The sequence below is a fragment of the Pocillopora damicornis genome, chromosome 1, assembly GCF_964200805.1.
Source record: "Pocillopora damicornis chromosome 1, jaPocDami1.2, whole genome shotgun sequence".
Lineage (NCBI taxonomy): Eukaryota > Metazoa > Cnidaria > Anthozoa > Scleractinia > Pocilloporidae > Pocillopora > Pocillopora damicornis.
Genome location: NC_142670.1, coordinates 35036672 through 35053161, shown reverse-complemented (window position 1 = coordinate 35053161; position 16490 = coordinate 35036672). Strand labels below are relative to the sequence as shown.

Below are 16490 nucleotides of genomic sequence, written 5' to 3'. Positions count from 1 at the left end.
GAACCGAGAATCCAAAACTACGGATCTCATCTCAAAAGCATTTTCATTTTCTCAACTTCTCGAAAACGAAACTTATTTCCACGATATAATGTCCCTGGATTGAAAATGACCCGTCAGTGGAAAGATAAATATGTTATTTACCGACTCATATCAAACTCATGGGGTACAAATAGTCTTAACATGAATGTAGTGACCACGCCCACTTCAACACCCCACTCAAATCGTGTGTAATTTTCGAATGTTTTACCATCGTGCGGATTCTCTACGGAAAAAGCACTCAATGTACCTCTGAAATATTAAACTAAAATATTGTGGCTTTCTGTTTCGCTAATTTTCTAACTTGAAGGTAAAGTTTTTCCCTCGTCATTTTTACCTTTTCTCCGAGCGGTTGCGTGAAATTAACAAGGCGTTTTTGATCAAAACACGACCGAGCGCAGGGTCTCGGGCGATATCTCTTTTACGCAGTCGCAAATTAAAAATGTACCGCCAGAATCAAAAAGAGGGACAAATTTCCTTTGTTTTGATATGTAAAGTGTCGAACAAAAAGCAGATTTACCTTCGTCAAATGGCGTTTCAAAACAGCTGTATCTTCCTCCTTTTGATTTTTCCTGTTTTGTAACCGTGAAAGCAGTAGGAGAGGAATCGGGAAACTCAGAAAGCGCTTCGGGAATTAATCTGCCATCGTTTACTTACAAGATAAACAAGTAAGATTTGTGAAGTTCATTGAAGTATGAAGTCTAAATAAATGCCTTTTTAAAGCTTGTTTGCTGGATTTTTCGTAAACTTCCCAGATTAATTTTTCGTTTCAGCTTACTAGTCTATACTATTTCAAAGCAATGTCAAGACGAAGACGGAGAACCATGAGTCGGTCCTTTCAACAATCGTAAACAAAGTGTTTGAGCAATCAGGTATACGAGGTGTAATAATCAATAGCCGCATATCAGAAGTGTTCAGAAAGAAAGTATTCTGCCTTCAGAAAGCTGTCAACAAAGCTAATAATCGTGGCGGAAAGCAATTAAACATGCCCTCGGTATCGATTTAATATCATATCGATCTCAATATCATACAGTTTTGTATCTTTCTTCCGCGGATTCGCCTTTCTAACGAGGGTGTATCATGAGAATTCATTGCAAAACCGCTTTGTGTTTTTTAATTTCCCTCTTTGACCTGTCCGCCATTTTGAAAATTCGTAACAGAGAGCATGCGCATTACCTGGGGTTAGTGGTTGCGTACACTTGGAACCGAGAAAAACAAATGTTCGTCGCACTGGGGAAAGAGTTTGATATGGGGAGGTTCTTAGAGTTTAACTCTCCGTTAGAGGGCAAGGTTTTCAAGTTTACCCCACAAGGACCTTCCTCAGCCGGTTGATAGTTTACCATCACTTTCTCTTTTTTTTCTCAGTTCGTGAAGGGGGGGTATTTTACAATTTTCTGATCTGATCGGTTCTAGGAGCGGGCAGTCCCGCTTCTTCCCTTATCGCCCAATCCCCTCCCCCCTCCTCTCACACACCCACACACCCACACACGCTCACAGCGGGTGATATCCGTCAGGTGATGAGTTGTGTTATATGTAGATATCCATTTTTTGTCAGCGGGGGACAGCGTGTTTAAAGCCTTTCTCATAGATCACTACTGTTAAGGTTGACCTTACAAATGACTTATGTAAATTTTTACTCCTCAAATCATTTTCGTTGTTTGCGTAAAATTGGTTTCCAAACAAATTTGTTATCGCAAATATATCATTGATTGGGTTGACATGCGGCCTAAACACCATGGGTATTTTTCACTCCTTTGCAAAATGACTTGGAAAGGTATTTATTGGCATTTTAATTAATAATCCTCACGTTCAGTCATTTAATGCCTGGATTCTCCTAATTTTTTCGGTGAACAAAAATTTAAGCATAGTTATGAGTTCTTCTAAACTAAACTTTCGGTAAGTTCTTTCAATTCGGGCTTCCACATCAGAAACCGAAAGAATTCAGGGAGCGAAAGCTGAATTAAATTAAATTAAATCCCCTCGTTTCTTGTAAAGTTATCTCTTCAGTTAACCATGAGAAGAGAGATAACATGTAGAAGCGCCATTACGAGCAAACGAACAAATTCTACTAACCGTGACTTTCCATGTCATTTCGTGAATAGCATTACCTTTGAATAATCGTAAATAGAGGCGGACAATACTTTTCGATAGATCATTTGACTGGTTCTTAAGAAAATGTAGAACAATCTTCGCTGTCTAAAGTAAGTGTGAAGTGTCAAAAGCAAGCCAAGTTCTCTTTGGGTTTGCTTTACTGCGCTCTGTGATTGGTCCAGAAAACTCGCACCATCCTCTCAACCAATCAAATCTAAATTAAAAGCTAGTCGCGAATTGGTCAGTCGCGTTTGCCCGCGCTTCAGGCAATGTACTTTAACCCTTTAACTCCCTGAAGTGATTACCAAGTAACTTCTCCCTCTAGTATTCATATATTATACAGCAAACAGGTAATGTGAACACTCAGACTCATCAGGTACAATTTACTTCCTTGATTGAACACCTAATTCTCGTAATCAATTAACAAGGAAATGTGTAGTAGCTAGAGGGGAGAATTGACAATCAGATCTTGGGAGTTAAAGGGTTGATTGTCACCTTTATCAATCACTAACCGAGTTCTGGTTTCTACGCTGATTGCTCCAGAGTGGTCAACGAACTTCAAGCGTTGCGCATGGAAAGTTTCCCAAATTAGGGTACAAAATCGTGTCATAGTCAACTGATGCCGAGTAAGAGGCATACTGTGATATCATTTACGAATAACCTCGTAAATAAAAAGGTTCACAGTTTTATTACTTCCTTTTATTTTTCTTGCTCGACTTTGTTTCAGGCTTTCCAGATTTCTTACATGCCTTTCTATACAGATAGTACAAAATCACTCCAGCCAGGAACGGCCAAAATCCTATTTGCAGCAGTAACTTTGGATCGAAAAGCGACTTCCTCTTAATGGACATGAGCTCGGTGGTAAAAATAAGTACAGAGTCGGCTATGTGTGAATAGAGCAAAAATAAGAAAATGTTAGGATTTGCTGCTTATTCAGTAACGTAGAATAATATTAATATCCCGATTAGCAGAAAGATTTCTTTATAGCCCCATACTATTCTAAAACAAATCAAAGTTGTAGTCCTAAAGGCAAAATATTGTTTCTGCCATTATTTTCTTTATCCATAAACTATCTGCATAATGAAAAATGGGGCCGTGTAGAAATCTTGCAAAGGGAGCGAAAAGGAAAGGCTTCTTGACCATTCCCATTCCGTGTTATAACAAGAAATTTAAATAAATTTTTTTCCCTATTTGGCTATTACCACATATCCAACAGATATCTCAATCATGACTGGTCAATGACTCATGCTCAATAAAATAAGTTATAGATTGCAACACAGGATTTACATATTGCATGTCCTCAGAATTAAAGACAAACAAGAAATGCTAAGTTCTAAATATTTCAAAAAACTTTAAACTTGGTTGAAATGTCATAATTATTTTATCAAATTGCCATTACAAAGAAAATATTAGCATTTTCCAACTCGTTGGAAATTTCTTATTCTAAGTAATGTGTGACTGAGGACATACAAAGAGATTTGGAAAATGACTTAAAAATAAAAAATCATACAAACTGCTTTTGCATTTAATGATTAATGGCTGCTTGTGACGTTCTGAAATGTTATGATCGTCCAAGTTCAATTAAGTAAATTTCCCAAATATCACTTGTGTAATAAATCAGGACTTGCACTTCCGCTCGTGCCATTTTCTGTATTTACAGGCCCCCTTTGTTCCTCCATGATCATTTTTACAATCAACATTTACTTATGAGGAATAACATTCTGAATTCCACGAGCTCCGTACCCTAGGTGAGGAGGGATGATCAATTTTCTTTTTTCACTGAAAAGAGAAAAAATAGAATCGAGGACTGTTAAAAAATATCAGCCTGAGCACTGCTTCTTTAAACTCATTTGAGGGAGCTACAAAAATGATCAACCAAAAGGGGTTTTTGAATTTATTTGTAGAGAATAAACAATGTGAAAAGAAGAATAAGAAAGGCAGTTAAGACAGTAAGGGGCTATGAAGCCCAAAGGGAGTTTTACTTAAAAGTTGCCATGCCAATCTTGTTGTCAGTTATGTTTGCAAATAGCTTATTTCAAATTAATAGAACTTGGAAAATAGTATCAATCCATGGGCACAATTTTTGCACCCCAACTTGTCGCTTAGAAGTAAAATTTTAAGCAGGTATTAGATATCACAAAAGGTAACCTCATATGATCAAATTCACTAGTAAGAACACTTGACTCAGGACACAGTGGTTCCTTTCTAGTCTAGCTTTTAATGTTTCCTCCTATAATTTTTATACCTCACTATGTATGTATACATGACCAACAAAATGTCACATAGTTGTAAGCAAAACTATAGTAGCTAAATAATTCCCAAATCATAAGTCAAGAGAATACTTCATTTACATGAAATGAAGAATTGGGATATCTTAGCATCTCTAAAATTGTTTTAACCCTTTTAACTCCCAAGATTTCAATAGCAATTCTCCTTACTGTCTGCCAAATGATTCTCATTATGCCAGTTTGGAGAATTTGGTATCGGATCAATTAGTAATCCCATAATTGATATTTTTCTTAATTCTCGTCACTTGTTTACATGATATGGTACAGATATAGTAAGGAGAAATTCTGTCTTGGTCACTCATGGGAGTGAAAGGGTTAACTAGGAACTTTTAGAAAAGAGTCAGAAACCAGATAGTAAAAGAAGTCAAAATCTTAGAACAATTAGAACAATTTTTATTTGACTTTGTGTAAGTATTGACAGTAACCATGTTTGATTTTATGGTTTTACTTCACGTTTCTATGTGATTGGCCAAGAACACTTGCTCCATATTCTCAACATATCAGATTAAAAAATAAAACCAATTGCCAGTCAAGTGCTCACTTGAGTTTTCTCATGCTTTATGCAATTTAATTGTTGCCAAAATGTGTTCTCGTCAGCTCATGATTTTAAAATGTTTTATCTTTTTTGTTCTAGAGAGCAGTTGACTGATCACTTTGGCTTAATGGCTTTATGAATCCAAAATAAATCATCCTGATAGTATAGCAAAATAATCAGAGGTCCTAATGCAAGTTACCTTAATGATAACCTTCCCGTTGCCCAACTGGAACTCAAGTGGCTCCCTTCCTTTTGCTAGGGATGAGTTGAACATTTGTCCATTCACCAGTGTACCCTAAAAGAGTTCATTGAAAAATTAAGGAAATTCAAACATTTGCAATAGCTACATTTCTAATAAGAATTGAGAACAGGTTTTTACTTTTTGTTGTTGTTTACTTTGTGCTGTTGTTGGTTTTTTTTATTTTTTTTTTATTTTGACGGTTTATTTGTGTCTTTTTGTTTAGGCAGTCTAATTTAAAATGATAACAGAAAGCTAAAGGGAGAGGATGCCAAATTCTATTTACTAATAACAGCTTGGCACCCAAGTGATTAACCCTTTCACTCCCACAAGTGATCAAGACAGAATTTCTCCTTACAATATCAATACAATATCAAGCAGGCAAGTGATGAGAATAGAGAGGAATGTCAATCATGGGATGATAAGTTGATCCAATACCAAATTCTCTGAACCAACATCATAAGAATTGTATGGCAGATAGTAAAGAGAATTACAAATTAGATCTTGGGAGTGAAAGGGTTAAAACAATTTTGGTTCAAATTTCTGGCTTGAAAGATGTAAGGATGTGAGAGCATCCTTTCCTTAGGAATTCACTGTAATGCTTTCAAGTAAGAAGCAAAGTCATATATGTACATACTGTATAGTGAACAGACACAATGTGGCCATTATCTGCTTTGTCCTCACAGGTAGCAGGCTTGTACTGAAATAGAAAGATCATATGATTTTATATAGAATACTTCATGGAAAGTCTGTCCATATGGTAATTACACACAAGTCAGCAGTTAAAATATTCAAGGACTGAGATTTCTGATATAAAACCAACAAGTGCAGACAGATAATGACATAACATAAACATATTTACTAGCTCTACTAGTCAAGCTTCTAAACTAGAAAAAGAATTGAAAACTCAAAATTTCATCTAGACTAATTAGTCCTCATTTTTGCATTCTTTCCTGATTAGTGTGAAAATTTCTATAATTTAAGAAATTAAATAACTGCATTCTGTGCAAACCCTAGAGGGAATTTAAGTAATGTCTTTAATCCCTTGGATCTGATTTTGCCCCCTCACTTAATTGTATTTACAATACTCATCTAATTTAACACAATTTACTTGATTATGTCCATTGCCCACCAGTTTCCAAATTTGGCAATAAAATAGCTTATTGAAAAGAAAACTAAAAGCCATCACAGATCAGAGAACATTCAGATTAATGTGCAGACCATGTTTTCTTGCTAAAATTATAGTGGCCTGTACTTTTTTTTGTATAAATATTTTGAGAATATTCTTAACATGTTGTGTCACTCATATTCTACTGAGTTTCAACATCATACTTTGAATGAAAATTCTAGTGAATGTTTTAATGAGACTGTAGGAATTTCCCCTCTCAATTCCATTTTGTTTGTCTTAATTCAACAATATATACACAGTCAGGTATTTGAACTACTCTTCAGAAATGCACAAATCATACTTTTTCTCTTAAATATATATTACAATTAAAATCTTGTGCTTATTGGATTGGTACATGTATGAATATGATTCATTGTTACATTGTATGAGTTACGTTGTATGAATCACATGTGAACCAGTTGCACCCATCTATTGAAGAACAGTCTACAGATTTCTAATAAGATCTATGCTTTTAAGTCCTTACAAGTTATATTTCATATAAACTAGAATGTCAAAGCCATGATGTTAACCTAATCACTGCTTCCAGGAGACGAGATTTGTAACAAATTATTAATTTCTAGCATCACTTTAGACCACCTGTAGTGACACTCCTTCTCAAATAGCCCAGACTATTATGTAGTGTGCATGTATTTGAACAAAAAAGCAAAAATGTTCATAGTTATTTAATTTTCCACTTTTTCTCCATGAGGAGCGCTTGAAAAATATTATTTTGAATATCGATGAAACAAATACCGCGATAAAAGGACAAAAAAAAAATATCGCGTGATATTTTAGTGTCTTTCGCCCGCGAAGGACTAATCTCGTTCACATTTACGACAGAAGTGTTATCAACTGGCATACAGTACACAATACATATCAACAGTTTAATCGATATTCCAACAACAAGCTTTAGCTTAGCCACGTTTGGCGAACAAACGAATATTGATTTTTTTCAGTATAACATATTTTGCCATAAAGTTCACCCAAACTCCTCCCGTACGTACCGTACGTACGCAAAGTTTAAAAACTTAATCTTCTAATTTTCTCGACTGCATAACAAAATCCGCGCGGGTAGGTTATCGCGACAAATTTCGTGAATTTTCCCTCAAATAATATCAATTTCACAGACTTTATAAATGCTCGCTTTTTTTTTTCGAAGAAAGATAAAATCAAAATTCAAAATTGCAGAAATTAGCACCCGATCGATCACAAAGAAATACTACCAGTAATTTAAGCGCAAGAAGCTTGTCTGAGATTTCAATCTCTTCACATACCTCAACATTAGTTTATAGATCCTTCTTCTTTTTAGCTCCAGCAGCATACCCACATGAAAAAAAAAAGTACCACAGAACAACAATCTTAAGTTGTTCTTCATTGGAAATCATCATCCAATTTACGCGATCTTTGAGTGTATTGAAATGTCGGCTGTAATCTTATCGTGGCAAGCGGAGGCAGGCGCAACTCTTCTTGCACTTCGAGAAAGCCTGGGAATGAACATCAACTCAATATGGCGGACGGAGAGAGCCCAGAAGAATCGGAGAAAAAGATTGACCCTCTATCGCATCCAGAAGTGATGGTTCTCTTTGGTGAAAAAATTTGGGGAACATAGTGGAAGATACACTCCTTATATATATATATAATTTTATATGCCTTTTAATAAACTTTCAGCCGTAGTTGTCATCCAAAATGCGACAGTGCACCACTTAAAGAAGGCAAAACAAAGACACATCTCACTTAAACTCTTCAGGGAAGGAGGTCTGCATATTGTCAATGATGTCAATGATGTCAAGTTTACATAGTATGGTTTTACATAGTTTTATATTTCTGATTGATGTAATCAGATGGCCCCTATACACTGCACTTGCAAAATCAACATATCAGTCCACTGCATTGTGTGATTGATACATATTTATGTTTTCAGCCATGAAAATTTGATACTGAATCAAACAATATAACCTAATGTTCATTTATTCGACCATTAGCCGACCATTAAGGACCTGTCTTCTTATTAGCTTTCTGCTTGAAAACTTGTCAATATTCATAGTACAACACTCAAGGTGGTAGAGGGTTAGATATTAACTTTAACTGTTCAACTTATACACAAATCTAATACGTCAGTAGAGATGATGAAATTGAAATGCTTACTATCAAATAGCATAACAGCTGATCAGTAACAAAGTAGACCTTTAAGGTAATAATTAATGAGTATCGAAATACTCCAATGACAGCAAGCTATAATCCACCAATAATTACAAACCAATGTGCTACAAATAGTGACATATCAACTTTCGACCTCAACACCTGATGAAGGTGTTGATGGATTAAATAGATGTTGATCGATCAATTAGCCTGACTCTGACATCATCAGACAAACAGTTTAATGTTTGTTTACCAATACACAAATCATAATGTAATATAATTTTGTAAATAAAAACTAATAGGAAGTACATTTGGAAAACTTATTGGTTGTCATTTGAAGGACAGAAGCTAACAGAGAATCATCAACCTCTCACGTAGTAAGTCAACAGTAGATGTAGTTATGTAGTATTAAACAGTATAATAGTTTGACCCTTTTACCCCTTAGACTGACCAACATCTAATTTCTCCTTACAGTATCACCCCTGAATCAAACATTAAGGTCATGAGAATTAAATAATGATCAAAAAATACCAGAGCTCTTGATTGTTAACCAAAAGCTCCATGTCAGCACCGTAGGAAATGTATAGAAAACAGCACGGAGAATATGCACACTGATCTTTGGGTGTAAAGGGTTAATTATCTGGGTGAAGGGCTCCTCTACCTTTTTATCTTCCACTTTTCTTATTTTTAAGTTACAGCCATTGAATGTATGGTGGTAAGATGGTGACAACTTTGCTTTCCATAGTTTCATGTCTTTGCGCCCATTTTGTTATTAACTTCCTTTGATAACTGCAAGGTGATTTTCAATGATAAATTATAGATCTTATATTCATCTGGTGGTGTTAGACTCCTTATAAAAGTTAATGTACTTCTTTTCTTTTCAGAAGTCTGTAAGGAAAATGAAACTCACAGGATTCTACCTGAGGCAAAACATAGAACCCTTGGGCAGTTTATGCATTTGCATTGGTAGTCTCCCAGTTGGCCTTGACACAAGCAAATACAAAATTTTGATTGGCAACATTCTAGGAGAAAGTAAGTTCTGTTTTGTGTGTTTTTTAGATGCTTCTAAACAAGTACCTTTGTTTTACGAGGGGCTAATGTACGTTTCTTGAGTCCTCATTTCCCTGACCAACTGCCAGATATGGGTGGGTGCAGAATCTTTCCAGTGCAGATTGCACCCTTTAAAGGGCGATACCCATATTTACATGAGATAACCCAATGTCTCCCCCCAAGCCTCGCTTTCAAAATGGAACAAGCAAGGAAGTGGTAAAGATTGATGTAAAATTTTTAGTCCAAAAAAGGCATGGCGGTTAGTTTTCCTTATATGACGTCGTCCTGCAGAAGAGCGATTTATATTTTGTTGTATAGGTTGCCTCCCAAATTAATCATTTACAGCTATTCTATACTCAAAACTATAAGCCTTGTCTTCTTCTGTCAGCTTTGTCCCATCGTCTTTAAATCTCTGAATATCTAAAATATGAATCGATTTTTATCTTTGTTTCAGAGTTTATGCTTTCAGATCTATCTCTGATTTTCGTGTCTTGATCTGTGGTGGTAATGGCACAGTTGGCTTGGTGCTGTCATGTTTGGATGATGTTGTTTAAGAGATAAAGTGTAAGCTACCTGCATCAGCAGTTCTTCCTCTTGGCATTGGTAAGTGGATTTTTTCCAAAGTATTCGTGTTCCCCACGACTTAAAGAAAATTTATTTCCAGAGTCAAAAGTACCTTTGTACGTTTTGTTTTTCTGCGATATGTCATAGATTTCAAGACTCGTTCGACAAACTTGGTCAATGGGATAGAAATCTGAAACTAATCATGACTTAGTCATTCGTGTTTTCTAAGCGATAGAGACCCTGGAAAGTCATGCAGATTTTCCCTTTTTAGGCCTGAAAAGTTCGTAGTATTTGAAAGTAAATCAAGTAGTATTGATTACTGCAAGTCTGGAACTCTATACGGTAATTATATGCATTTTCAAGTTACGGTTAATAGCAGAGGTTTAAATTAGTAGAAAAACCGTTATAGCGTATTTTGAAAAGCTGCCGTTTCGGGTGGTATAGCAATGTGAAAAGAGAATGGGTGGGAAATTGAATGAGACTCTCGTATGAATGAATCTCTCTCGTGATTTCTATAGTAGCAAGGTAATGAGTGGGAAATTGAATGAGATTCTCAGCTTACATGTATTCATCTCTCTCGTGATTTCTATAGCAGCTAGAAAATGAGTGGAAAATTGAACGAGATTCTCAACTTACAGGTAATGATCTCTCTCGTGTTCTCCATCGGGGAGGTGGTTACTCTGGTGGCGAGAGTCCTGTATCGCTTCACGTGGCCGTTGATCAGGCACACGAAGTGTTTCTTGATAGATGGTGTGTCATGTTTGATTCAGCGGACACTAATGTTCCAGATAAAATGTCAAACGACAGTGCGCTTGGCTCGATGGGAGGAAGAGAAGACGATCCTAGTATTTTTACCATGAATAATTACTTTGGCATCGGAATTGGAGCTGAGCTTTGTTTAGATTTTCATCTTCAGAGGGAGGAAGCACCTGATAAATTCCATAGCAGGTGAGGATACAAAGGAGTAAATTTACAGGTTACAAAATTAGTCGTAGTGCATTCGATTGAAGAAAAAGAGTGTTGATTGCGAAAGCCATTGGATGGTAACAAAGGTTCCATAGTCTTCTGAGATTTACTGTTGTTTCATCTTTACTGCGTTTAATGTACTCAAACTCCGGATAAATTTTAACCTCCGTTGAGGTTAAAAAAAACCCCCGACTTTGTGTTTTGCAATTAATTGTTAGTGCGACTGTGTTTAATCTCTAGTTCCCCCCTTTTTTTTTTTTGGTTTCTTTTTGTTTCAGGCTTCATAACAAAGGAGTTTACTTTAGAGCAGGTATAAAGAAAATGGTCAAAGGCTACTCGCGGACATTTACTCAAGAGGTCGAAATAGAGGTGATTAATCTGTAGAACGATGGTATCGAATGGCTGATCACAATAAAAGGGGTGTATCGCTGACTATAAGACCTCTTATTGCCTTTTGTTTACCCTGCGAGTGGGCTCATGTTTGGGTTTGACCATACTGCCCCTTTTCGGGCACAGCCGCCTATTTTACCATCCACAGCTGCTTATAGAAAAAGGTTATTGAAACCCCTGTATCAGAATTAACTTTCTTAGCATCGAGTGTCGGTCCAAATCATCATCGTCTGTCAGTTGTATTAATGATTGCATGTATATCAGTTGCACAATTTTTATTTCATGCCCCAATCACACCTGGGCGTTTTGTTTTGGCGTTTTGCGGTGCTTGTTTGCCTTTCGTCCTCTTTAACTTTCTAGAGACCAGTATCTTATTTACTTCCTTTTCGCTGCAGATTGATGGCAAAAAACTTGATTTACCAACACCAGAAGGAATTGTAATTCTGAACATAGGCAGGTAAGTAAAAGCTGGAAATTGAGGTCAATCAAATTAATTCGAATTAACTTTGCAGTGGTTAGATTTTCAATTTAATTGCAAGAAAATCGCTGAACATCGGCTTTAACAAGTAATTTTAAGCTGCACAGTTTTTATCCCCGGTGAAAGTATGATTCGTGTAGGTCAACATTATTTGTTTCATATAATTATGATCTGATTCCTTTACGGGAACGAACAACCTTTTAAAATTTGTCTCACTCACATCACGTGGCTTCGCAGCAGTCCCCGCCTATTATCTGGGAGGCCAGGGTTCGATTCTAGTCAAAGTCTGAATTTTTAAGGCTTCTTTTCTGAGATTGCTTTGATAGCAGCTGACCTGCGATTATTACTTCGTTACTTGTAAAGTCTTTTATTCTTTTGTATAAATTTTGCGCTTTAACTTTTTTTTTAAAATTTGTTTTCCGGCCAGTTGGGGAGCAGGCACAGATGCATGGGGACCAGACAAAGAAGATGTATGTAGTACTTCATGAATTTAGTGGTGATATCTGCTCATATTCTTAGCACCAAACAACTGATAAAATAACCATGATATGTTGTCCCTAGAAGATGAGGTCTGGAAAAGACTCAAAGATTCAGCGCATTAGCTATAAAGAGGCCAATAAGTGCGAAGAGTAGAATTGTCCAAACCGCCAATAGCACGGGAAGTAGCAAATGACCAAACCACCGTTGGTTTTAGTTTTGCCCGTGATTGGTTCAGAGAGTGGCTTGAATTATCTGGACCAATCGCAAAGCAAAGTTAAACGAAATAAAGGCAATCCCGGATTCCTTTTCCACACACAATTGAAATTGCTTGAATCTTTTTGCAGGGTCATTCCCCAGCTTGTCACTGTGACGGTCTTGTCGAGGTGGTTGGACTTCAGGGAGTAATGCACCTAGTGAGTCAGAATCACCACCATCTTTACCCTTCACACCCTAACATCAGCAGGCATATGCACCATACTGTTCTCTCCAATCTGCTCCGCGTATTTTTTTCTACTAACTGCCACAATTTTTGTATCCTGCCTTTTCCTTTCTTCTTAAATATTTGCATAAGAAACGTTTTTATTTAGCGATAAAAATGGTGCCTTAGTTCTTAATTGAGACGAATTCTTTATTGAAAGGGTCAGATTCAAAGTGGAATCAGGACTGGTATTCGGCTAGCACAGGGAGCCCAGGTATAGATGTCTGGTTGTAATCCAGTAAATAACATAATGAAGCCATAAGTTGATTATCCTCGTAATATTCTCTTGTAATTTCTGTGTTTCACGTTACTATGTTCCCACCAGTGGCGTAGCGTCATTTTTTTCTGCATATTTACTTTATGAAATCAGTTGATAAAAACACTCTCATGAAATACCACCCCTTCCCTTTCCCCCCCTCCCCCCCCCCCCCCACACCGACGCAGAACCACAGTTTCTTTAGAAATTTACCCTCTTCGTTCATCCGCTTCAATGCTTTTTTTTAATTGATGACAATTATTTTTACTTCATTACAGATCAACATCAAATTAAAATCAGAGATGCCCGTACAAATAGATGGTGAACCTTGAATGCAGCCTCCTGGTAATGTGATTGTACGGCCCATACTAACACAGGTATTTACAGAAAACTGTGTAACGACGCTGTAAAAGATTACCGTTTGGGGAAAATGAAAGGCTTGTGATTGGACTCGCATATCTCAGTGTTAAAAATGCAACTAGAACATTTCGAAAAATCAATTTAGTTCTATCTTTTTACCTGAGAAACTTTTTATTATTATTTTTTTGTCAACATTTGCATCCAATAATTCAATAAAACGTTTATAACCGGACGACTTTGGTTCGGAATTCTTTGAAGAATTACGAAAATATTACTAGAACCCAAACGGCCATCGAACACTTCTCGAAATTTCATCGTAAGTTCACTTATTTTTTTCTTTAGGCGCTGATGCTATCGAAGAGGAAAGTTAAAATAAAAAACAAAAGAAGACCCACAAGTTCGTCTCGCCCTCCTGCAAGCCCCAGCGCAACAAGAACTATTTTTTATGATGATTAAACACTTACCCCGGGCTTATGGCAGCTTAATTAGAAACCATACTGGATATTTTTTCCAGCTCTGATTTATACTTAACTTGGTAATCTTGTAAAGTTTCATCCAGTTAAGTATTGCTTTAGCCGATAAAATGTAATTCGAAATTGTAAAGGAAATTACTGTCATTTGCATCGCTTTGGGTATACGCTGTATTGTAAACAGTGCAGACTAAAATTCCATCTTTATAGTGCGTTAAATTGAACCAATTGTGAAACTCTACCCGCACGAAATGCATGCTGGTTGAAACAAGGAGAGCGGCTCAGTCCTCACCATTCGAACCTCTTCAGTGTACATTACCATTCGTGCTATTGGAGTCAATTTCTAACACCGGCCATGATTTGTTTATCGAAGTGGTATATAATGATTCTGAACTAGTCTCGGCCACATTCTGTCTTTCCCCGTTCCGCCCGTAAATGCGCAAAGGCGTTGTAGTAGACGCTACGTGCTAACGAACCAAACTCGTAACCTGGTATTCCATAGTCGTATGTAGGAAAAAAAGGGTGGCGCGAGATTTCTAGACGAATCACAGTTTATTAAAGATTTCATGCTTAAGAAAAAAGTGAGAAGAATACGATTAACTAACGCAATTTCACATAGGAATGAAAACACTTGAGAGTCGACGATACGCGTACCCTGGTGTTCCACAATCGTATATCAAAGGTGCCAACTAAAATGTTGAAATCTCTGTCTCGAGGTGGAGTTGAAAACTTAGCTTGTCCCGTCAATGGAGTTTTTACAGAAGACACCGGTGAATTTGAAGATAATATAAGTTCGAGTATATTTCAAAAGAATGTTGTATTTGTAATTATATGTAAAAAGTGGTTTAACTGCAGAAATATTCATTGAGAAGCTAATATGCATGAACGCCTTCTATTGATTTACCTTTTCTCCATGTGTTTCATTTTATAAAGTGATCAGTTCATGTAGATGTGATCCGCGTGAATTAAATTTGTGAGAAAACCTCTTTTTTTGTCGTTAAAGGCATAGCTGGTGATTGGCTCGCGGTAAGAGGAGAGAAGAGTAAAAGAGAGCGAGCAAAAATTGGCGAGGTTCTGGGAAGGTATGACACCTTCCTTCATTCTAATTCGATTTTACTCTCACTTACCCCAAGTTTATGCTCGTCCTCACTGTGTCAGGCTTCCAGAGGCAAGGTTAGCTGTGTAGCACGAGGAAGAGTGTAGAATGGAAGGGAAGATTTTCGGGTTTGCTTCTAGTGGGTTGTACAGACGTTAAGTTATTTAAGTTAAGTTAGTTTCACTCGGGTTTGTGGCTCGATTTACTCAGGTTTAACTGAAGGTCTCTTTCAAGTGTGGTCATAATTAGCTGTGTATCTCTACATGTTACACCTTCGAGTCCTTCACTGGAAATATAACTTTGGAGCGTAAATTCTAGTCCCCCAGTAAATTTAACCGCAATGGCAAATTATTGAATTTCTTAAGTTCGCTCAGCGGTTGACAAGAAGGAAATATCACAAGCAGTCACTAAGGACTAAAATTCATGACGAGTCAACACCCTAGAACAGAACAAAGGGTGGTGCGAGACTTCTAAACCAATCACAGTGCAGTAAAGATTTCATATCTGAGGGTTTTTTAAATGCCAACCGTCACTCCACCCACCCTTGGTGGAGGTCTCAGGATAGAAATGTAAAGCTTAAAAATGTTTCCTAACCTCCCGGAAATATATATTTGTTACCCCTTTTTTTACATCGGGTGTAACCAAAAACCTCGAAGAGAGTCGCGTCAAGAAGATACATTATGGTTTTAAAAGAAAACAGCTCAGTTTCTGGGAAAAATTCAGACTGAATAATTCATTAAAACGAAACGTTCAACATTATGAGAGATACAGAAAGCAATTTTGTATCAGTTTACTTGTCACAGGTCATTGTGGCACATAATCCACACTGTGGATGAACCCGAAGCGTGACTTAGAGACCTTGACAGGGTAAACTGAGAACGGACTCATGTGTAAGGTCATAAAGATGTTTTATTGAAGTCTTCGTTAACGTTTTGCAGTAGATCTGGAACCCTTCTTCGTAACTCGGTGTTACTTCCCTCAAAAAGCCACTCACACATTCAAGTTATTCTTACTGTAGAAGCCATGTTAATGATCACGTTGGAACAAAGTTAAAAAAAATACCACATACTACAATTAACTAGAATTCTCGTTGTGAGTTAAAAAAAATCTAGAAATGGACTACAAAATTAGATTTAAAAACACTACTAAATATCTAAGTTAGTGGTATTCTAAGACCTTTTTTCTTTTTTTGTCGATTTTCAGGTTAATGTTAATAATAATGTAAATTATGTAAAGAGGCAGGCTTCAGCCATGACAGAGGTCACTAATGACTATAATTCTCGCAAACGAGTTATAAAAACTCTAAGACAGGACTTATTTAAATTATTTTCATTCTATAAAAACCTCTAACAAACGAACTCTGACCTTGTTTATTTCCTCTAACAATTCTAAACGTAGTTTGCATGC

The 16490-nt window shown here is 36.7% G+C and overlaps 1 protein-coding gene, 1 long non-coding RNA gene and 1 pseudogene across 5 annotated transcripts in view; 2 read left to right on the top strand and 1 right to left on the bottom strand.

Annotated features, from left to right (window-relative positions):
• The window catches only part of LOC149053501 (diacylglycerol kinase theta-like), a 70837-nt gene extending 55867 nt beyond the window's left edge, over positions 1 to 14970 (top strand). For 2 of the 3 annotated variants that reach the window (XM_089202736.1, XM_089202727.1), the window contains exons 6-8: positions 11354 to 11444; positions 11861 to 11922; positions 12768 to 13034. In XM_089202736.1, the coding sequence (XP_089058862.1) occupies positions 11354 to 11444; positions 11861 to 11922; positions 12768 to 12828 (214 nt within the window). In that variant the 3' untranslated portion in view covers positions 12829 to 13034. Of the gene's footprint in view, positions 1 to 11353; positions 11445 to 11860; positions 11923 to 12767; positions 13116 to 13435 lie in introns of those variants that run through there. The other variant, XR_016185532.1, reaches the window with a different exon arrangement.
• On the top strand, positions 486 to 3104 carry LOC149053503 (uncharacterized). Its single transcript, XR_016185572.1, has 3 exons — positions 486 to 704; positions 810 to 908; positions 2855 to 3104. It is a non-coding gene; the product is annotated as an uncharacterized LOC149053503 (long non-coding RNA).
• LOC149053502 (FK506-binding protein 2-like) lies at positions 4696 to 8106 on the bottom strand (annotated as a pseudogene). Its single transcript, XR_016185548.1, has 3 exons — positions 7631 to 8106; positions 5826 to 5888; positions 4696 to 5245 (listed from the first exon to the last, which is right to left on the bottom strand). The product of XR_016185548.1 is annotated as an FK506-binding protein 2-like (transcript).
• Positions 14971 to 16490: the final 1520 nt, after the last annotated feature.